At 39.4% G+C, this 17,723-nt stretch overlaps 2 protein-coding genes and 1 long non-coding RNA gene across 10 annotated transcripts in view; all 3 read right to left on the bottom strand.

Moving 5' to 3' along the window:
- Positions 1–12,509, bottom strand: part of Ppn (Papilin) — a 42,792-nt gene extending 30,283 nt beyond the window's left edge. For 6 of the 7 annotated variants that reach the window (XM_066284970.1, XM_066285017.1, XM_066285007.1 and 3 more), the window contains exon 1: positions 12,321–12,508. In XM_066284970.1, coding sequence (XP_066141067.1) covers positions 12,321–12,349 — 29 coding nt within the window. In that variant the 5' untranslated portion in view covers positions 12,350–12,508. Of the gene's footprint in view, positions 1–12,320 lie in introns of all 7 variants that reach the window. The other variant, XM_066285023.1, reaches the window with a different exon arrangement.
- Positions 5,557–6,488, bottom strand: LOC136341087 (uncharacterized). Its single transcript, XR_010732438.1, has 3 exons — positions 6,304–6,488; positions 6,126–6,253; positions 5,557–5,938 (listed from the first exon to the last, which is right to left on the bottom strand). It is a non-coding gene; the product is annotated as an uncharacterized lncRNA (long non-coding RNA).
- A 1,886-nt stretch (positions 12,510–14,395) lies between the features above and the next one.
- LOC136339289 (proteasomal ubiquitin receptor ADRM1 homolog) lies at positions 14,396–17,077 on the bottom strand. Of its 2 annotated transcripts, none has more exons than XM_066282421.1 (8): positions 16,935–17,077; positions 16,013–16,120; positions 15,865–15,960; positions 15,680–15,810; positions 15,423–15,628; positions 15,229–15,370; positions 14,859–15,173; positions 14,396–14,806 (listed from the first exon to the last, which is right to left on the bottom strand). In XM_066282421.1, the coding sequence occupies exons 2-8, from the start codon at positions 16,116–16,118 to the stop codon at positions 14,567–14,569; spliced, it is 1,236 nt and encodes a 411-aa protein (XP_066138518.1). In that variant the 5' UTR covers positions 16,119–16,120; positions 16,935–17,077; the 3' UTR covers positions 14,396–14,566. The 2 variants fall into 2 exon arrangements, with proteins under 2 accessions (XP_066138518.1, XP_066138512.1); XM_066282415.1 differs by having other exon boundaries at positions 16,013–16,141; positions 16,935–17,064.
- Between the last annotated feature and the right edge of the window lie 646 nt (positions 17,078–17,723).

Raw genomic sequence — 17,723 nt, 5'->3', positions numbered from 1 at the left:
ATTTTGTCGAGATTGTATTTTTTTTAATCAAAATGTGTGAAGTTCCTAAACTTGGAATTCCGAGGGCCTGCGCAGACGCGGGGACAATAGCCGTGAATTAAGTACTAAAATTACACAATGGAAATATGCAAGCGACATTAACAGGTAAAATGTTGCAAATTTCCGTTTAGCGCTTTTATTACTTACTTTATAATCGCCGCTCAGATTTGAGGGTAAATACTACAAATTCGAAGCTTGAAGCGCGCAGTTCTCGCAGAGAAGACACTTTTAGTCCATTAAAAGTTTCTTGGCAATTTCTGAGTTACATTCGGGACTACCGCGTTCGTTAGGTTGCCTTTAAATAAAGCTTTTAAAGCGGTTTTTACCGAATTAATTCTTGCCCTTTTCGAAACGTCTTGCATCAGACAAATACATATAATAATGAATTAAAGAACGGCACGCTCATCGATTGCTAATCGACGATTTGCCGATGCCCGCAAGCTCATCGTCCTCGAATTGAATGTAAAACAATGTTTTATGGTATCGGACCGTGTATCTCGTATATTGTTTTTGAATAGCGTGTACGCTTGAACCGCAAGCGAGTCTGTAAAAATTTGAAGACTGGTCGGAGGAGCAAAAAAATTGGTTTGGATGCATTGAAGCACCAGAGAAATTATGTTTTTTTTTGTCAAAATTTCTGCTCGACTCGAAAGTAGAAAAAACGTTCATGAATCACCGCTAACCTTTTTTTTTCAGAGCAGAAAACGTCAAGCGTTCGATTAAATATTGATCGCTCCTTGTACGTCACGTAAATGTAAGACATGCGGTGACCTTGGTTGTGACATCCGAACGTCACTTATCTCGGCATTTACCACGAGATTAACTTTTGTTTCTCTTTGTCGTGACGCGTTAGAACAGGACAACACGATAATAGTTTCTAACGTTTGTTTTTTGTTTTCAACTAAGCGTTGGCAAGGCCTTCTTAAACTCATTGTGACTTCGATAAATTAACGTACGTACAAACTGAACTGTAAACCCATTTTACCCCACTAAACTACTTCAAGCTGAAACGTTTAAATTGCTTTCCACCTGACTATCACCATGCATCTTTCACTCATCAATATTTAATTCTCCATCTAAAGGCAATTTCAAGGAACCGAACCATCAATTTCTTCCTACAATCTTCTCCGATAGTAAAACGTTAATTGAGAAACGCATATTACCATTCATTGAAGAAACCTTAGTAATTAATGGCCCAAAAAGGCCCTGCCAGAAGATTCAGTTACCGATATTTTCACTCTTTGTTAACAAGCAGTTGCATTAATTAATAATGGTCGTGCACGCCGAAGATTCGAGCTCGTTAACTTGAGGGGCGTTTAAGTTATACGCGTCTTTATAAGTGGATGAAGTGACGACAGGATTGACCACTTTTTCAGCTCTTGATAAAACGTAGAGAAATGTAGTCATTGTAGACAATCGATGGATGAATTATTCAAGCATAAAAGTTTCAGTGTACCAAGTACTCGGCCCACAACTGGCGTTATTTGGACAAGTCCCGAGGCGTAATCACACCAAACGCAATAACCGGAAACAAGAAAAGTGCATCTCTTCTTATTGGGTTTCACGTTTCATTACCGTTAAAGGCAAAGACACACAGAACCAAACAAATTATACATCTTTCATTGATACTTATCGCCACGTATATTTTAAAGGCCCCATTTACATATTTGATTGGGAGTTGCTTATTCAGCTCACGTAGCTGCGGCATTTATGGTATCTTGTCGAAACCATGGGAGCCTACTGAACTGGTGATAAACAAAGCGGATTTTTTAATAATCATGTGAAAACTAAAACGGAAGTTTAATTTTTAAAAGAAAATCGATCGCCCCCTGTAGAACGTACGACGTAATAGCCCTCCCCTATAATGAAAAAATTTAACATATAATTTCTGATGAGGTGGTGCCACCGCTCAGTCACTACGACGTCATTCAGATGCACAATTTGAACCGAAGCAATTTCACTTAATATTTTTTTTAAATTCTGATGATTATCTCTGAGCAGGTTTTAAATCAGTATAATAACAACTATAAAGTAATGACGTAATAACAGGCTCGACTCCGCAATTTTAAATTAGTCGCGCACATATCCGCTTTAAAGGCTGGAGATATGCGTATTTCTCAAGGGGACAACGCCGACGTGCGGAACCCCGTAAAACCGTTCCCAAGGGGCTCTAATCGTAAATGTCACCAACTTATTACCGAGTGAAGGTCACTGATGGCATTGCTTTTTGCCGCAAATGCATTAGCAAAGCAACGCTTATTGTATTTTAATGGATATGTGCGTTTGTACATTCTCTACTCTCCTAGGGAGAGAAAATGAATTTTACGTGTCAGCCAATTGAAAGAGTCGCGAATTTTGCGCATATATACAGAGGTGTGCATAATAATACTTTGGAAGAAAATCCTTTAGTATTGAAGACGTTCCAACAATTAATTGTTTTTTCAAAAAAACATAAAATTTCACTAATTACTGAGGGAAAAGCAAAAGAACTTATGAAGAAAAAACTTATTCACATAAAAAAAAATTAAATTCTTCTGCGGAAACTAAATGATAAAAAAAATAACAGTTTTTCTTAAAAGTTAGAGAGACCGAAAAGGAAAGAATGAAATAAAAAAGCTTATTTAAGTAAAATAGTATTAATATTTCGTATTGTGCCCCTTCTGGGCAATAACAGCCAAACATCTTCTCGGCATTCAATCGACGGAGCCCTGATACCTCTCAACTGGAATTGTATCCTGGACAATTTTCCACAGATCTCCATTATTGCCGGTTTTCCTTTTTTAACATTTGTCCATAAATACTCAATACGGTTGAAGTCCGGACATTGAGCGGGCCGCTTCAAAACCTCGATCCTGTTTTCAGTAAACCATGCTCTTGCCCTTCGGCTCGCGTGCCGAGGATTATTATCCTACATAAAGATGTGATGGGCGTATTGCCGTCGACATAGAGAAACATTACATTTTTTAGGATATAAACACAGATAATTTGATCCGTGATCCCTTCATTATGATTCATCGGCCCCATACCCTAATACGAAACACAACCCCATGCTATTATGGTGGACGCACCATGTTTCATAGTTTTCAGGATATACTTTGGGTTGTATAGAGATTGGGGCGGTCTTCCAACACACTGTCTGTCCAGAAGATCCAAAAGGGGAATAGCGAATCGTCCGAGGCGTTATCACGTCTTGCTGAATAAATTCTAGAAAGTTTGGACGATTTAGACTTCCATACAAAAGGAAATTAATTTGGTGTTTATTAGTTAATTTAATTCGTTTGAATTTGCTTTTGAGCTTATCTCGATAAAGCGATGTTGTTTTCAACTATAAAATTAATTTGATTAAAAATTGTTAACTTTTGATGGAATTTGGTATATACCCACTATAAAGAATGCCGAATTCAGTGGCGTACTCACAAGTAAGTTTTTAGTTTAAAAAAGAACTAAGTAGTAAATAAAAGTAGCACAAACTGTTTGTGAGCACAAAACTGAAATCAAGTCGATTTCCCGTCAACAAACAAATTTTTCCATTGTTTACGTACTATTTAACTACATTTCTATTGCATTATTTACCACATTTATACCTGTTTTTCTCAAGATAGATTTTGTATGGCAATACACCATTGAACGTGGTATTGAAATACATTCAATTTGCGGTAACATTTGACCCACGTTTCAATTTAAAAAAATCGGCCATTTACCGCTACCAGGGACATGAGCAACATTTAAAAAAATAACGAAAAAACGTCAAAAGATAGTACTTTTTGTCCCATTTAACGCTGCCTTTGATTTTTTTTTAAATAAAAATTTATTAAAAATTAACGGAGGTGGACAATTTAGAGTCGCACGGAATGTGAAGTATACAGGCAGAGGCGCGTTTGCCTGGTTGCCTATGTAATCAAGGTGTATTAATCTGCCATCATATAGTCCATTCATAGATTCTTCCTATTCCGACTGGCCTCGAAGGGAATACACACCCACCAAAATTTCATTGTCTTGCATCCCATTTGGTCACTTTTTGCCAACGGTGGAATCTGCGGTAATTCAGCAAATAAATACCTGAGGACCTATAATTTTTTGTCGGCGGTTTACTCGACTCAAAGAAGCGAAACGATGCCCGAGGAGTTTTTGGCTAGTCGGTCAGTACCTCGACTCAGCCAACCTGTATTTAAAACGTTTAGGGTTCGCTGCTTGGTCCCAAGAGAAAACTTATTCTCCACTAGTTTTACAATATTTAGGGCTTTGAGCTAGCTGAAACACGAAACGCGATTGATTCGAACTGTGTATTAAAATCCTCTTAATTGTTTCACGGAAAATTGGAATTTCGGTTTCAAAAGTCTCTGCCTCCCGGTTCATCCTATACGGGAGCAATAATGTGATTTACTTCGGTGTGCACGAAGAGTGCTTATACCTCAGTCAAGTCTAATTTTGAAGAATTATGGTCATGGTTTCTCTTCGAGGACTACCTGTAGTTAAGACCACAATGCAGCAAAAATTGCTGTGTAACTACAGTTTACCTTTGCCTGTTGTATGCTCGTTATGGACAGGCTTAAGGACACAAAAGACCATCTTCATCTCTGCTTTATAATCCACGCCTCACTTTGATTTTTATCGCACAAAAAATTCCTATTTTAGCACCGATCTTGGGGGTAATATACGCCTTGTGTGGTCCCCTATTCTAATTATTTGAGCCCCATCGCCTTTGTTTTAGTCGCGGGCATGTGGGTGGTCCACTGCCAATTTAAACCCCCAAAGTCCCACAAGACATCAGAGTTTCTTTGTTTCTGTTTAATAAAACCCCGAACATTGTAAGTCCGAATCGAGTTATACGATTGAGAAGTCCTTTCGGATGTCTTGGCCGCGGCTCGTTAGCGGGCAGTGAAAGGACAGGTATCGGTCAGACCTCCGAAGCCATCAAAATTTAATGTGTTTCTCGGTCACAATTAACTTCTAATATGATAACGTCCATGTCGGCGAAGGGGCCTTTACAACGCCACATCGTTTATGAAGAGGTTTAGAGGGCCGCAACGCAAACATAGGTAGGTTTTTTTAAATAAATAATTAAAGGCGTAAAAAGTTCGTTATTTGGTTCGAAAGCAGTGAATATTGAGCCTCTTGTGTCGTCACAATCGGCGTATTGCAAGATCGGTTATGACCAGTTGCTATGACATGCGTGTAAAAAATCGGGAGGGATGTAGGCAACCAGACAATCGCCTTAGCGCCAGTTTTGACATTTGAATTCTTTATTCGGCGACCAAATTAGTTCCACGAAATTGAAAAATCTCCCTTGAGGATCACGCATTCCTAATTCTCCGTTCTATAGCCTCTCATCCCATGATTTGTGGCCCTTAAATTCAGGTAGGTATTATTTTAAGAACAAGCTTCTGGTGTCCACCGGCCCAGCATATAACCGCAGCTTCTGGTCTTATTCACCCCTAGATGAGAAGATTAAAGAATATTTATGAAGGGTTTAGTATCCGCGTTATGCCCTTAAGCCTCTAATGTACGAGTCTTCAAAACGCTTAATATTTATATTGTGTAATAAGACTATTCCGTAATATTAAGAATGCTGGGAAGTTAATGCGACCGCACCATAAGTCTTAAAACTGAAGCGCGGCTTATCTAAATGCGCGCCGGAAGAATTTTAATGGCTTCACATTCCGACACAAAGGGCCAATTTACGTATACGGCCGACTTTAGAGTTGTTTGAGTTTGTAGTTGTCGCCAGTTTACATCAGAGGGTGAGAACAGGCGTGCTGAACAGGTGCTGGGACAATAGAAGATTGTAGGCGCCATCGACGCCATACACAGTGTGTTCGCAGCTTTGCTCCAGTTTAATCGACCTCGAATCGTTTATGGTTATTGAGAATCCTCCGGGTGAGCTTCATAAATGAACACCCTGCATAATAAACAATTGAATAATAAGCGAATAATTAATTCAAATTTAAATAATCCCTTCTATTTGTTGCATACGAACTTATCGGTCTCCTACCGTTTTATCACAAATCTCAAAGGAATTTCCTTGATTGCGCTAATTGCTCTTAAGTCACTATGGCAGTAATTAGAAAGGCTCTTATCGGACTCACATAAAGTAATGCTCCATAAACTCAATCCGGTTCCTAAACTCAAAAGTGAAGACCGCAGCGGCTATATTAAGGGGCCTCTCTGATGTAATCTTAGACTGCGATGGGCGTGAGATTCGGGTTGATTTATCCTATGGTTTTAGAAATTTAAATACCCTTCTGGTAGATTATTTATAAGTACTTCGGACACTTCTTTAAACGTGCCAAATGTGCATTAAGTAAAAGCAATGTGCTGCCCAGATGGGTGTTGGAATTGCTCAAACGACATCGTCCCTTTTTCTTGGAAATGGGTACTATGCTTGCAAGCAGTGCTAATGCCAGTTCTGTTTCCTCCCTTGTTGACAATTTAGGCTCGAATATCTCAAATTTTCCGCCTCAAGTAGTGTGGCGGGAATGCGACAGTCATCAAATTTTTGACAATTGTTGTCAAGGGGAGTGTGTTCAGGAAGCTGAACTAAGTGCCAAATCGCAGTGCTGAAAATTGCGACGCACTTACACCGTCGTTATTTCCGCACTTTAGTATGTTGACACTGTTCCCTACCCTCGAAGAGCCGATTTCGGAATGGTTCGAAAATCTTTCCGCGTTAGTCATACAGTTCTCGATTCGCCGGTGGGTTCGAACAAATCTCTAATCTTCTATTATAAATTAAACCAAATTAATGATTGGATTAAATGCTGGGATTAAATTAAAACGATGAGCATTAGAGTCCTTGCTATAGAACGTGAATGTTTAGAAGTATGAGTTCGTAAATAAGGCGCTATTAAATCCGAAGTTTACCACCCGCATATGTACACAAACCATCATGCATGGGAGTATTGCACTTTTCTGCATACAAACCGCTTTGCTTGATGCAGACGGGCATTTAATGCTTCACGACATTCCTTTGTAAACAAAACTTTGTAACTTTTATACTATTTGAGCCAACATTAACAATGCCATTGTTTAACGTGTAATACTTTGTAGAAGTAGATTCTTTCATCGGATTTCTTCTTCTCCATTGTTAATGGCCAAACCGTAATGTTTGTACGAGCTGACCTTAAGCGGTCAAGTACCATCTTAACCCAGAAAACATTCCACCAGGCTAATTTGTAAAGTCAACTTTATGTGCATCAAACGACGTTACATATTTTCGGAGTTCGTGAGTTAATATTTGGTTTTCGATGGCACGGGCCCCAATAGCCAGGATACAAATCCGCTTCATCCGTGGTAATCGATATTTATTATTACTAAACAATGCATACATTGGTTTATTCGATGACTTCCTATGCAATATGCTGCTGCAGGATGTATGTGCTTTTAATATTTATGTAAATAAACAACGAAAACGGCCTAGACTTATCGACGAGTTAAAACTCCTATTCATCTTGCACCGAAACGCAACGCGAAGACCGTTAAACACTAAAGCAATTAGTGCGAGAAACCATATTTCTGCATGATTTTGAAGTTTAAATTACGCGCCTTTAATAGGAAACGTTGATTAGTCTTCGTAAAAATATTATCTGGCTAAGCGTTTGTCGTTTTAATGAGGCAATAAAAAGAGACGGAGAATGATTTGACTACAAAACAATCGAACAACGGACATGGCTTGAGGATCAATAAGGATCGAGAGTCTAGTCACGTGAGAGCACGTGGAAAGTTGTCGTGCTTATGGGGGTCTCAGAATCGAATTCTTTAAGGGGCACCTGCCAGTCTGAGAATTGTGAAATCGCGGGTTAAAAACAAATCATGGGATTTGCCCAAATTAGCGGCTGAATGGTGAAGATTTCACCGGGACGAAATCCCAAAAATAATTTTCAGGACTTCGTGCAAAAATTTGATTAAACGCGTAATTTAACGAGCGCATGGCACTTCTAGCAGCAACAATTGCTTAAAAAGTTTACCGTGAAATTGAGAACTTCCTTCGCATAATGAAATCGCCATACGTACACTTTTTGTCCAATTAAATAGACATTTCCTTCGCTGTGTAATAAGCGGAAACGTTACTTCGAATTTGCGTCTGTTCGTTATGGCGACTACAGATGAGAAACAAATAGTCGGTCACCTCTAGGTCAGCCCCTGTAGCTACAACTGAGTAAGATAGCGATATACAACAATTTTACTTTGCTTTCTCTACCGCCCCGGTGGTGTCAAGGCGTAATTTCAAAGAAGTAGCTATATCTTGCTTCGTGAGCAATTGCAGCGTTTCGGTGGCTTTGGTAGCATAATTTGTTTTAATCGGAAAGCTGCTGTTGTTCGGATTGAATTCTTCCCATCTGAGGGCAATCGGACAACAATTACTGACTTGCTCATCTGAACTCGTGGAACGATGGATATGTGGGAAAATCAGTGAGGACCCCAATCAAGTTTTGCCACATTTGCAGTTATTAGTCAAGGTATGAAACGCCTAAAAGATCTTCCCTCAGTACTCTAGCGCTTATTAGAACCATAGATTTATGCCATGCGAACCCTCGTCGGAGCAAAAACTGCCGTCTTTAGGGGTAGCTGACAATTTAGATGACGCAGTCGCTATTTTTGAACACATGTCCAAGCCGCTTAAGCTCTACAAATTCCGGTGATTTATTTCACCCTTTATCACCACCAATAATCTTAAAATGCTTTCCAAAGGCTAATCCGATGGAATCTGAATTTGGGCGAAGTAAACACAGCTTTTTATTGCGCAGGAAGAGTCTTAGATTTGCAGCCGGAACTCGGCAATATGCTGCTAGATATGCCGGCGGAGGCCCTTTGGGCAAGGGCAACTATGACGACCTAAACACTTTACGCGACAAGTATAATGATTGAAGTGAGTAGAGGGGGGAGGGGGGGTGCTAGTCGGCATGAGTTTTATTTACGATAAAAAAGATGTGCGCCGCAAAAATCCTGAAAAAGTCTCTTTCAAGATTGTCTCCCAGGACAAAGAAATGGGTTCTAACAGGTTCCAAATGAAACAAAAAGGCGGCAAGTCGATTATTTTTACGCTGCCAGTCTTGAGGAAGGAATTTATCATCACAGTTACAGCCATATTACACACCCACACCGCCTCACCGAGCTGACGCAGCTAGAAAAAGGTCTTTTTGACCTCTTTTTGAAGCCCACTGATTCGTACTATGCAGACTCCGTCTTGAACAAACTGAGTAACGAGTGGCACCTGAGGACTAAAGTGGTTCGGGAGAACGTGCGCATGATGGAGCCGCTGGTCTGCTTCAGAAGAGTCGCCTTGAATTTAACCAGAAACATAGAGGAGGTGAAAGCCCCACAGACGGTGCCTTTCTTGGACAAATTACTAAGGGACGCGTAGTTTTAATGTTGCCGCAATTGCAGGGATGCGACATAGATAATCATAACAATCATTATTGAAATTTAACGATATTTTTTAGATTCGCTAAAGACCCCATCGACACGTATGCGCTGGACGCGGAGAAGTACAATTCCACTAAACGATTTATTACAAAGGTGGGACTGCACTGCCAGCAGGAACACGAAGATACAAGAAAGGACAAACTGCATTGACATAGCCGGCGTATGCAAAATCAGTCCGAATCTTAAATAACCATTCAATCAGTCGTTCGTTCGACTAAGACAATCGTCGTTTAAGTGAAACCAAAAGTGTGTAAATTAATGACCGCTTAATTCATACGTTGCCTAGGTCGGCAATAATCATTTTTTACAAAATCATCTAAAGACGTATCGGTTTTTGTTTTACAAGACAGTTTTTAAAAGTGCTTTTCTTTATAATCATAACCACGTACATATGCATGCCTGTGCAATTTATTAGCCAATCTCGGACACTTGATTTATATGCCCTTAAGGAGCGCACGTTGAAAATTCAATTACCGATGGCGACTTTGAGTTATAATTGAAATCCCGGTGGTATAAAAAAAATTAGTCCTGACTAGAAGAGGCACTTATCTCGTTACAGTACCCGCTCGCATGGTGTCGGTAATTGTGGTCCGGTTTATGAGAATTTATGTATTTTTTGCACTTCGGCGTGCGCTGAGAGTGTTTAGATTGGACCACCCAGTGGAAGTGGTAAATTGGATATTAGCCTTGCTTTGGAGCTATTTTTTCCTCTAATTTTTAAATCCTTCCTGTTGCTAGGACAAGGGCAATAGGGGTGGCTGATGACGAGTTTTGAGAGAGAGAAGAACTGTTAAATTTGAAATTTTGACATGGCCAGTATCACGTGACAGCCAATGGCTAGCCAATCACGTTGGGAGATTCCCAATTGCCATATTATTTGTCACCGAACAACCATTTTGAATTTGAACTTCGACATGGCTGACCTCGCGTACGCAGTTTCTCCACTTTCTCAAAAGCCTTAAGTTGCGAGTTTTAGTTTCGATTTTTTTCCTCAAAGCGTAAAACATGAATTTTAAGTAATTCGGAAGAATTTGGCATTCCCGTCCCTGATATTCAAAACACCAGCTTTTGCCTACAGTAATAACTAAAAATCAACGCGAATCAATGGCAGGACACGTGTGGTTCGAGCCATAAATCTGAATTTAATTGATTTTTTAAGTGCGCGTTCGGATTCAACGTAATCATGACGATTGAGGCTCTGCTTGCAAGTCCATTGATGGAGCGGTATTCATAAAGCTTTAAACATAACGCGAGCTCTAGGACATAACCCATCAGGTTCTATAGAGACCTAAGACATTAGATGAGGCCCCAAGGCTGCACCACGTCGCAGGTAGTTGCTTACAAGGTATGCGCAATTAGACTTAGAATATATTAGATGCATCTTAGGATAGATTCATGCATTATCGTGTAATGAGAGTCTTGTTTTACACCCCAGAGTGAGTGTTTTATAATCACTCAACGGTAGTCGGTTATAGACCGCTAACAAGTTGAGAGAAATTCAAATTCACATTTAATTTTAACAAACACGTTAATTTTAATATCACCTTTGAATTTTCTAATTTTCCAATTGTGTTAATGTATATTCGATTGTGTTAATACAAATAAGCTATTAATCGCGGCCTGTTTATTTGATCAAGATTGATTTAGCCCAGACTGCCCAGCAACACAATTAGGACACCTACGTTTCTTTGAAAAAAAAAACGCGAATTTTATCTTTAAATCGGTCGGTTCATTCATCGAGCCTTTCTAAAATTAATGTTTCTAGTTATCTTTAAAATAACTTGTCTATAAGAAAACAAATAACCTTAAGAAAAGTGGATTTTCGTGGAGTTATTTACGTTGCCGTATAAATACTTGGAATGTGGCTCCTTTGACTGTACGGGCCTACATGCGAAAATTGATTTATTCAGGTGTTAAATAAAAATTGATAAAATTTGGGCATGACACTGCTCTTTTTCTAACGAGCATTACACCAATTTTCCCTGCCATAACAAAGATTCTCTGCTACTATCTTATCCAATAACCAATGGCGGAATACATCCCATTCAAAATATCGAAGTAGCAAAAAATCTGAATTTAGAGAATTTTTTAAATTAGCAACGAAAATTGTCAAACTTTGGCAGGGCTACCTCTGAGGAAAGGGAAATTTTAAGGGGCTGTTTGCGTTGCTAAACGGATGCGCGGAACGTTCCTTTTTCGACTGTACGCACCTATATGCGAGGAATTCATTAATTCTTGCGCTAAATGAGAATTCCATCCTTAAGAAGCAAATTCTGTTGATTTTCGACTATCAACTCTCCAGAAACAAAGAAATCTCGTTAAAACTTTTGAAGTTCCGCCCGACTGGTTTCGCATCGTTTCCCTGCGACAAGCCTGAAAAATTGCATTTAATTTGGTCCTGCGACCTCTTGCTGGGGCCCGTAACAGGCGGAACCACCTGATGTCCGTCCTCTTTGTTAATCTGCACGCAAAGGGTCGAATATAAAACGCCATTTTTCTCATGCAGACGAAATCAAACTCTCCTTGTTCTTCAGTTCACGAGACCTCTCAACTTTTGTTTCAACAACAATCGGGCCCTCGTCTCCGGGTCCTGCTTTGACCGCAGTTTTATATGCGTTTAACTGTATACAAAACCTTCAATGAATTAAGATAAATAGTACCAGTGGCACAATTTCTAAGACAAACATGCAAAGAAATAAACGGGCCTATACCGGTTGTCGCATCAGGTGTACTGATGGGTCAATAAGAGATTTTGTTTGCGTTTAAGAGAGGTGTCCCAAAAAGATGCATTAATGGTGACCAGTTTAGTTGAAAGTTGGGACTCCCGATGATAGTTTTAATGACAAATCTGCACTCACCGACTTCGTCGCCCGAACACCAACTCCATTAAAAAAAGTTCGCACTGATACGGAATGAAAGTTCGCTGGCTCGCGCCAAACGTTGGTACCGCGTCCGGTACCACCGAAAATTACAGCTTCCACGAAGACGGCCGCGGAAAGACTCATCCGATGCTGCTCCGAAAGCTGGACCGTACCCGGTACTCACTACTACGGCGAAGGCCTCAAGCCAATGATACGAAAGGGCTGATTCGGATGTACGACCATGATGCGGAGGCGGTGCTGGTGGCCTCGACGACCAGGTCCAAGACTTTTATGTAATTTTTTTGGAGATAAGGTTCGGGGCCTGGCAACATGAACTATCCTGGAAAACACAACGAACGTGGAAGCGAATGTCCTTAAAACACTGCGAAACGGAGGAAAATAAAGTTTCCAGAGTGTGTTCCATCGATGCTCATTCTGGTTCTCCAAAAGCGGCTGCAAAGATATTTCCACCTGTGGCAAATAACTCGTTTCTTGCGAATTCGTTTTTCCTTTTAATGAATGATTGTTGGTGGGTAGTTTCTCTTAATGAACGGTTATTGATATGAAATGTGAAATATTGTGACAATTTAGGTTGTTTTTTTACTTAACATTTATTAATATATTTTAGGTTTTTTTAGGCGGAAATGATAGTGTCCAGATTGAAACGCAGAGGAAGCGCGTTATCGGCCCGTTTCCCACTCCTACGACGATCCCGTGTAATAAATAACCAATTCTCGTTATCTAAAATGGCACAATTATATCCTTTATATGTTCATTTGACTATGATAATTCCTCGTGATTCCGAAACGGGTTTCCACGTTATTTGGGTTAACCCGCATGATGACTAAATAGTTTACGTTTATTAAACGTTTTTGTGGGGACGTTTCTACACTTTTTTTAAAAGTAATTTATTAAAGAAAAGACGTTTTGGTCTTTTCTCGAAAGATGAAGCTCTATTTCTATCAAGACTTCTTGCTCTATTATTTACTACATTGGGGAATATGAACCGTTTTTTGTTACGCTTTTTTCCATATTCGTTAATGAAGTACATATAGAGTCGTCAACACGTGATTTTTTAGTTCTTCGAAAATGAGGCTCGAACTAATGGCTGGAATTCACAAAAACGCCAGAAGCATGTTGGTCGTGTACTAATTCCCAACAGTACATTGCCAATTTGGTCACAAATTTCTTTAAAAAATTGCCAATCCAAAAATACCACTACTCCGCCAATGACTTTTTAAACGAAGCAGATTCGATGGTATTTTTGTTTGTTGTGACCTTAATGGTCGGAACTGATATAAAACCAGAGGCGTGCTAATTACGCAAAAAAAATTGTGTATGTCTGGTTGCCTATCCCAAGCGCTTTCGCTTACGAGACTGCCTATATGTGTACAGGTGCAAGTTCGAAAGTTATCCTTTTATACATTCATTTCGCCGAAATACCTGCAATATCAGCTGAAGTCGTGACAGATGTTTATAATTTTTTTACTGAAGCCTTTTTTAAGTTCTCATTTATTCTCCATAATGATTTCGCGAAAAAATTCTTCAAAATTCCTGCATGACTGATTTACACACTTATAGAACATTCGTGTATGGTTTACGGGGACCTTTCCTTATTTAGCGAAACATGAAAATGATAATATGGCGACGTATTGCAGAGGAAACTGATCAGCCATTCTCTCCGAAAATTTTAATTATTACAATGAAATTTAAAACTGAAGCACTGTAACCTTTAAGTTATGTGGATTCTTATTTCTTGATCATTATTCAATTTGAGCTAATGACCAACGAACATCGCTTACAATTATACAAACCAGTTTTCCACAATGTATGGAGACATTCATTATTTATTTGAAGTTTTGAAATCCACAACAAATAATAGAAAATCCTATAGTAATGTCGTACGTAAACAGCCAGTTATGCACTCTGAATATTGTTTAATGCATGATTATTGCCTAGTAAAAGCCCCTTCACCTTTTATTGACGACAAAGGTATATACTACGGTATAACCAGGTAACCAGGTTATACCAGGTTGTATTGTTATTTGAAAAATGAGAAATAAAAAAACATGTAATTTTCCCATTTGTTTATTGATTAAGCTGCGAATATTATGGTGATACACATGTGCAAAACAAGCCAGTAAATTTTCATGTCTTAAAACATCGTTATTGATTCATACACGTAAAGGTTAATAATAATGGTTATGCGTAATAACGCACTCTTAAATACTCTTTCAAAAAAATTAGTCCAATTGCATTTCCTCGTCGTCATCATCCTTCTTCTTGTCCTCTTTGTTGTCTTTCTTGTCCTCTTTATTTCCCTGAGAAGAATTCGCACCTGAGTTGTTTTTCTCCAACGCCTTGACGAAGTCCTGCATATTCCCCGAGGCGGCCGCCGCTACTGCTTCTGGATTTACCGCCAGTTGCGAAACCACCGGACCTAATTGTCCAGACTCCAGAGCATTCGAAAACTGCGACACTGCCTTAAAAATGATCCCCAGTTCATCACCCTTTGCTCTACTAGGGGAAACTTACTTGCTGAAACTGCGGAGACACCAAAGTGGATCTTAGCACGTCCCGAGTATCTCGATCGATTGGCGGTAAATGTTCTTGCAACTGCTGCAGCGCCTCCGGATTATTCATGATGCTCGTAAGAGCCTCATTGGTTAAAGCGGAAGACAAATCTACCGAATCTGTTTGAGGAGGCTGCGGTTGCTGTTGCGCCGAAGAAACTGGGGTAAAGCCCTGCAGGAAATTCTGCAAATCGGCCAATTGAATTCGGCTTGCGTCTGACGGTGCGGTTAAACGAGCAGTGAGGCGATTTGGCCTCGGAGCGGCGGGAGTACTCACCTTGATGAAAAGAAAATTAATCGGAATGTGATTTATGAGTCGTTCTTCGACTTACCGGAATTGGAGCAGTTGGAGTAGACTGCTGATTAGCTGGGACACTCTGAGAAGGGGTACTCCCAGTAGTGGCGGCAGGAGTACTTACCGCGGGACGATGAGCAATTGCGGCTGGAGTGCTCGTTCGAGTACTGCCCACGTGCCTATTGAACACTTATACTTAACTCATATTGTCGGTTTATTTAAATTTCAAACCTCATTGATCCAAGCAAAGTAGATAAGCCACTCATCTGACCGGGCCCTCCGAATAGCTGCATCAGTTGCGACTGAGACATACTGCTCAAGAGGGTCTGCAGATCTTGCTCTGGTCGGTCCAATGACGATTGGACGGCGCTCGAAGGATTGTTCAATAGCTCGTTTACGCGCTTACAATTGTCGTCGTCTTTGTCGGTTTTAGGCTCCTAAAGGTGCAGAAATGGATTTAAAGGAAGACTAAAATCTAAACAACAAACTTGAAGCCAGAAGAAAAACTTTCTGTTGGAAGACTTGAAACGCAATAAATACACCCGGCCAGTGGTGCATTGGGGCACTTTAACATACTCGCAGTCATCGGGGAAAATAATCAGGTCATCTTCTACAACTCCTGGAAAGTACAACAAATAAGGTATAAAACTGAGGGTATGAAGATGTTATTTACCAGTGGTACGGTCCTGCCAGCAGAAATGCATTAAAGAGTCCTCACTCTGGTAAACATACAATAGGCCCTTACGTTTATCAGGGCAAACCATGCGACCTAAAGGAAGATAATTAATCAAGAAACATCTATTATCATCACAAGAACACACCTTTTAAGGTCATTTTTCCAGCCCTGGTCTCCACTAAATGTTTGTTGCCTCCAGTGGATCCTGGTCCAGTTGCAGTGTTTCCAAATAAGGCACCTCCAGCAGGCATGACTGTTCGGGACCAAACAAATTCTGTTAGAAAGTAATTATTTTCAAGCTCTACAACATCACTAATTTGTTAAAAGTGACACATAAAAACATTAGGTTAATCATAACACGGTCGTTTGTCATGAAAAATAATGACTTATTTTACATCACGATCACCGTCATATCTGAACTATAGAATTCTTTTTATTTTTAGAAACATTAGGAGTTTTAAGGACAACTTGAGGTTTGATGAGACATTCAGTTGAATTTCAACCAATTGGGTCAGCTGACTGTCATTAGAGATCAATCTGATTGGTTGAAAATGAGCTGATAGAGATCAACCGAGTTTAGATCACTGTTGTCACAAAGGGCTATTAATGATAGCAGTTCTGAGATTACATCACTGTTTAATACATTATTCACCATGGATTACATGTGACCAGCATGAGTATCATATCACAAGATTGTGCTGTCATTGACAAAGTGAACACAGCTTTAAGATAGTAATGATTTAAATCATTTATACACTTTGCAGTGATTTTAAAAGAGAAACCCTTTTTTTTTATTACAGAACGTACTAAGTTATAACAAATTGTTCTGAGACTGGGAATTAATTTCTCTGTTTTAAAATCCACTTAAAAATAGGACTTCGAATAGTGTGAGTATATGTGAATAGTTTCCTGATAGACACATATGTAACATTTTTTGATAAAAGTGCCATCGTGCCCAGAACCTGTGCTGGGAAACCATAGCACCACTATAGAAGTACTTTAGTAAGCCTGGAGATTGGATCTTCAGACTGCTGGTTAGTAAAAATTAATACGACCTGTATTCTTACCTTCTTTTTAAAGCGAAACTCACGAAATGTGGATAAAAACGTGATAAGTGATAATTCGGAAATTTTAGGATGACTCGAAATTTTTTTATATTCCTAACCTCAAATCTGCCTTTGGTCTTTGTTATACTGTCTACATTAAAAAAGGAGAGAGCTAGTAAATTTTGACATGCTCCAAATGTTGATCTGTCTCACTCCCCCTTGTATCAAATAATATTGTAAATGAAACAAAAGATGATTCCATCGTGTCCGTGCCATTTACAATATGAAGAAAACGTTATTCAGTATTAAATTATTAATGATATTAAATATGGATAATGGCATTGAGAATATTATTAAGTTTTGATGCGCCTCGCAAGCCCGCGTTTTACTACCGTTTTCCATGTTCGCAACACTTACGACCCTTCGTAGGGTAATGGGAAATTTCAAGATTACCATCTAGTAATTCTGCTTGTAACTCAGAGGTGTCTTGCACCAAAACTGATGGCATCCATTGTTTTATTAACGATATTTAAAAGTTAAGGGAACTTCTAATTCTAAATCGAATGCCAGTTACATTTCCATTTTCTTGTTTGAATCTTAATAGGACGTAAATTTCAAAAAGTTCTTAATTTTACGGTCCAAGGAAATGGAATTTCATTGATAGTTTCATGTGCAATTAATTTATGTTTGAGTATGAATTAACCGATTAAAATCGCCCTCAACCAGTCAGGTGGGAATAACAATTGAACGAGGTTTATAACATGGAGGCCAGTAAGAAACGAAGATTTGATCACGTGACGGACGCCAGAA

Source organism: Euwallacea fornicatus, chromosome 1 (assembly GCF_040115645.1).
Source record: "Euwallacea fornicatus isolate EFF26 chromosome 1, ASM4011564v1, whole genome shotgun sequence".
In the NCBI taxonomy this organism is placed as follows: Eukaryota; Metazoa; Arthropoda; class Insecta; order Coleoptera; family Curculionidae; genus Euwallacea; species Euwallacea fornicatus.
Note: the sequence above shows the minus strand (reverse complement) of the source record. Positions and strands in the feature narration are given on the sequence as shown.

Bases quoted from the DNA above. Each gene is read 5' to 3' on its own strand.
- LOC136339289 (XM_066282421.1), bottom strand. From the start codon at position 16,118: ATGCCTGCTGGAGGTGCCTTATTTGGAAACACTGCAACTGGACCAGGA. The intron at 15,629-15,679 runs GTTTGTTGTTTA...CTGCACCTTTAG, and splicing joins AGTTTTTCTTCTGGCTTCAA to GAGCCTAAAACCGACAAAGA. The intron at 14,807-14,858 runs GTAAGTTTCCCC...ATCATTTTTAAG, and splicing joins TGTCTCCGCAGTTTCAGCAA to GCAGTGTCGCAGTTTTCGAA.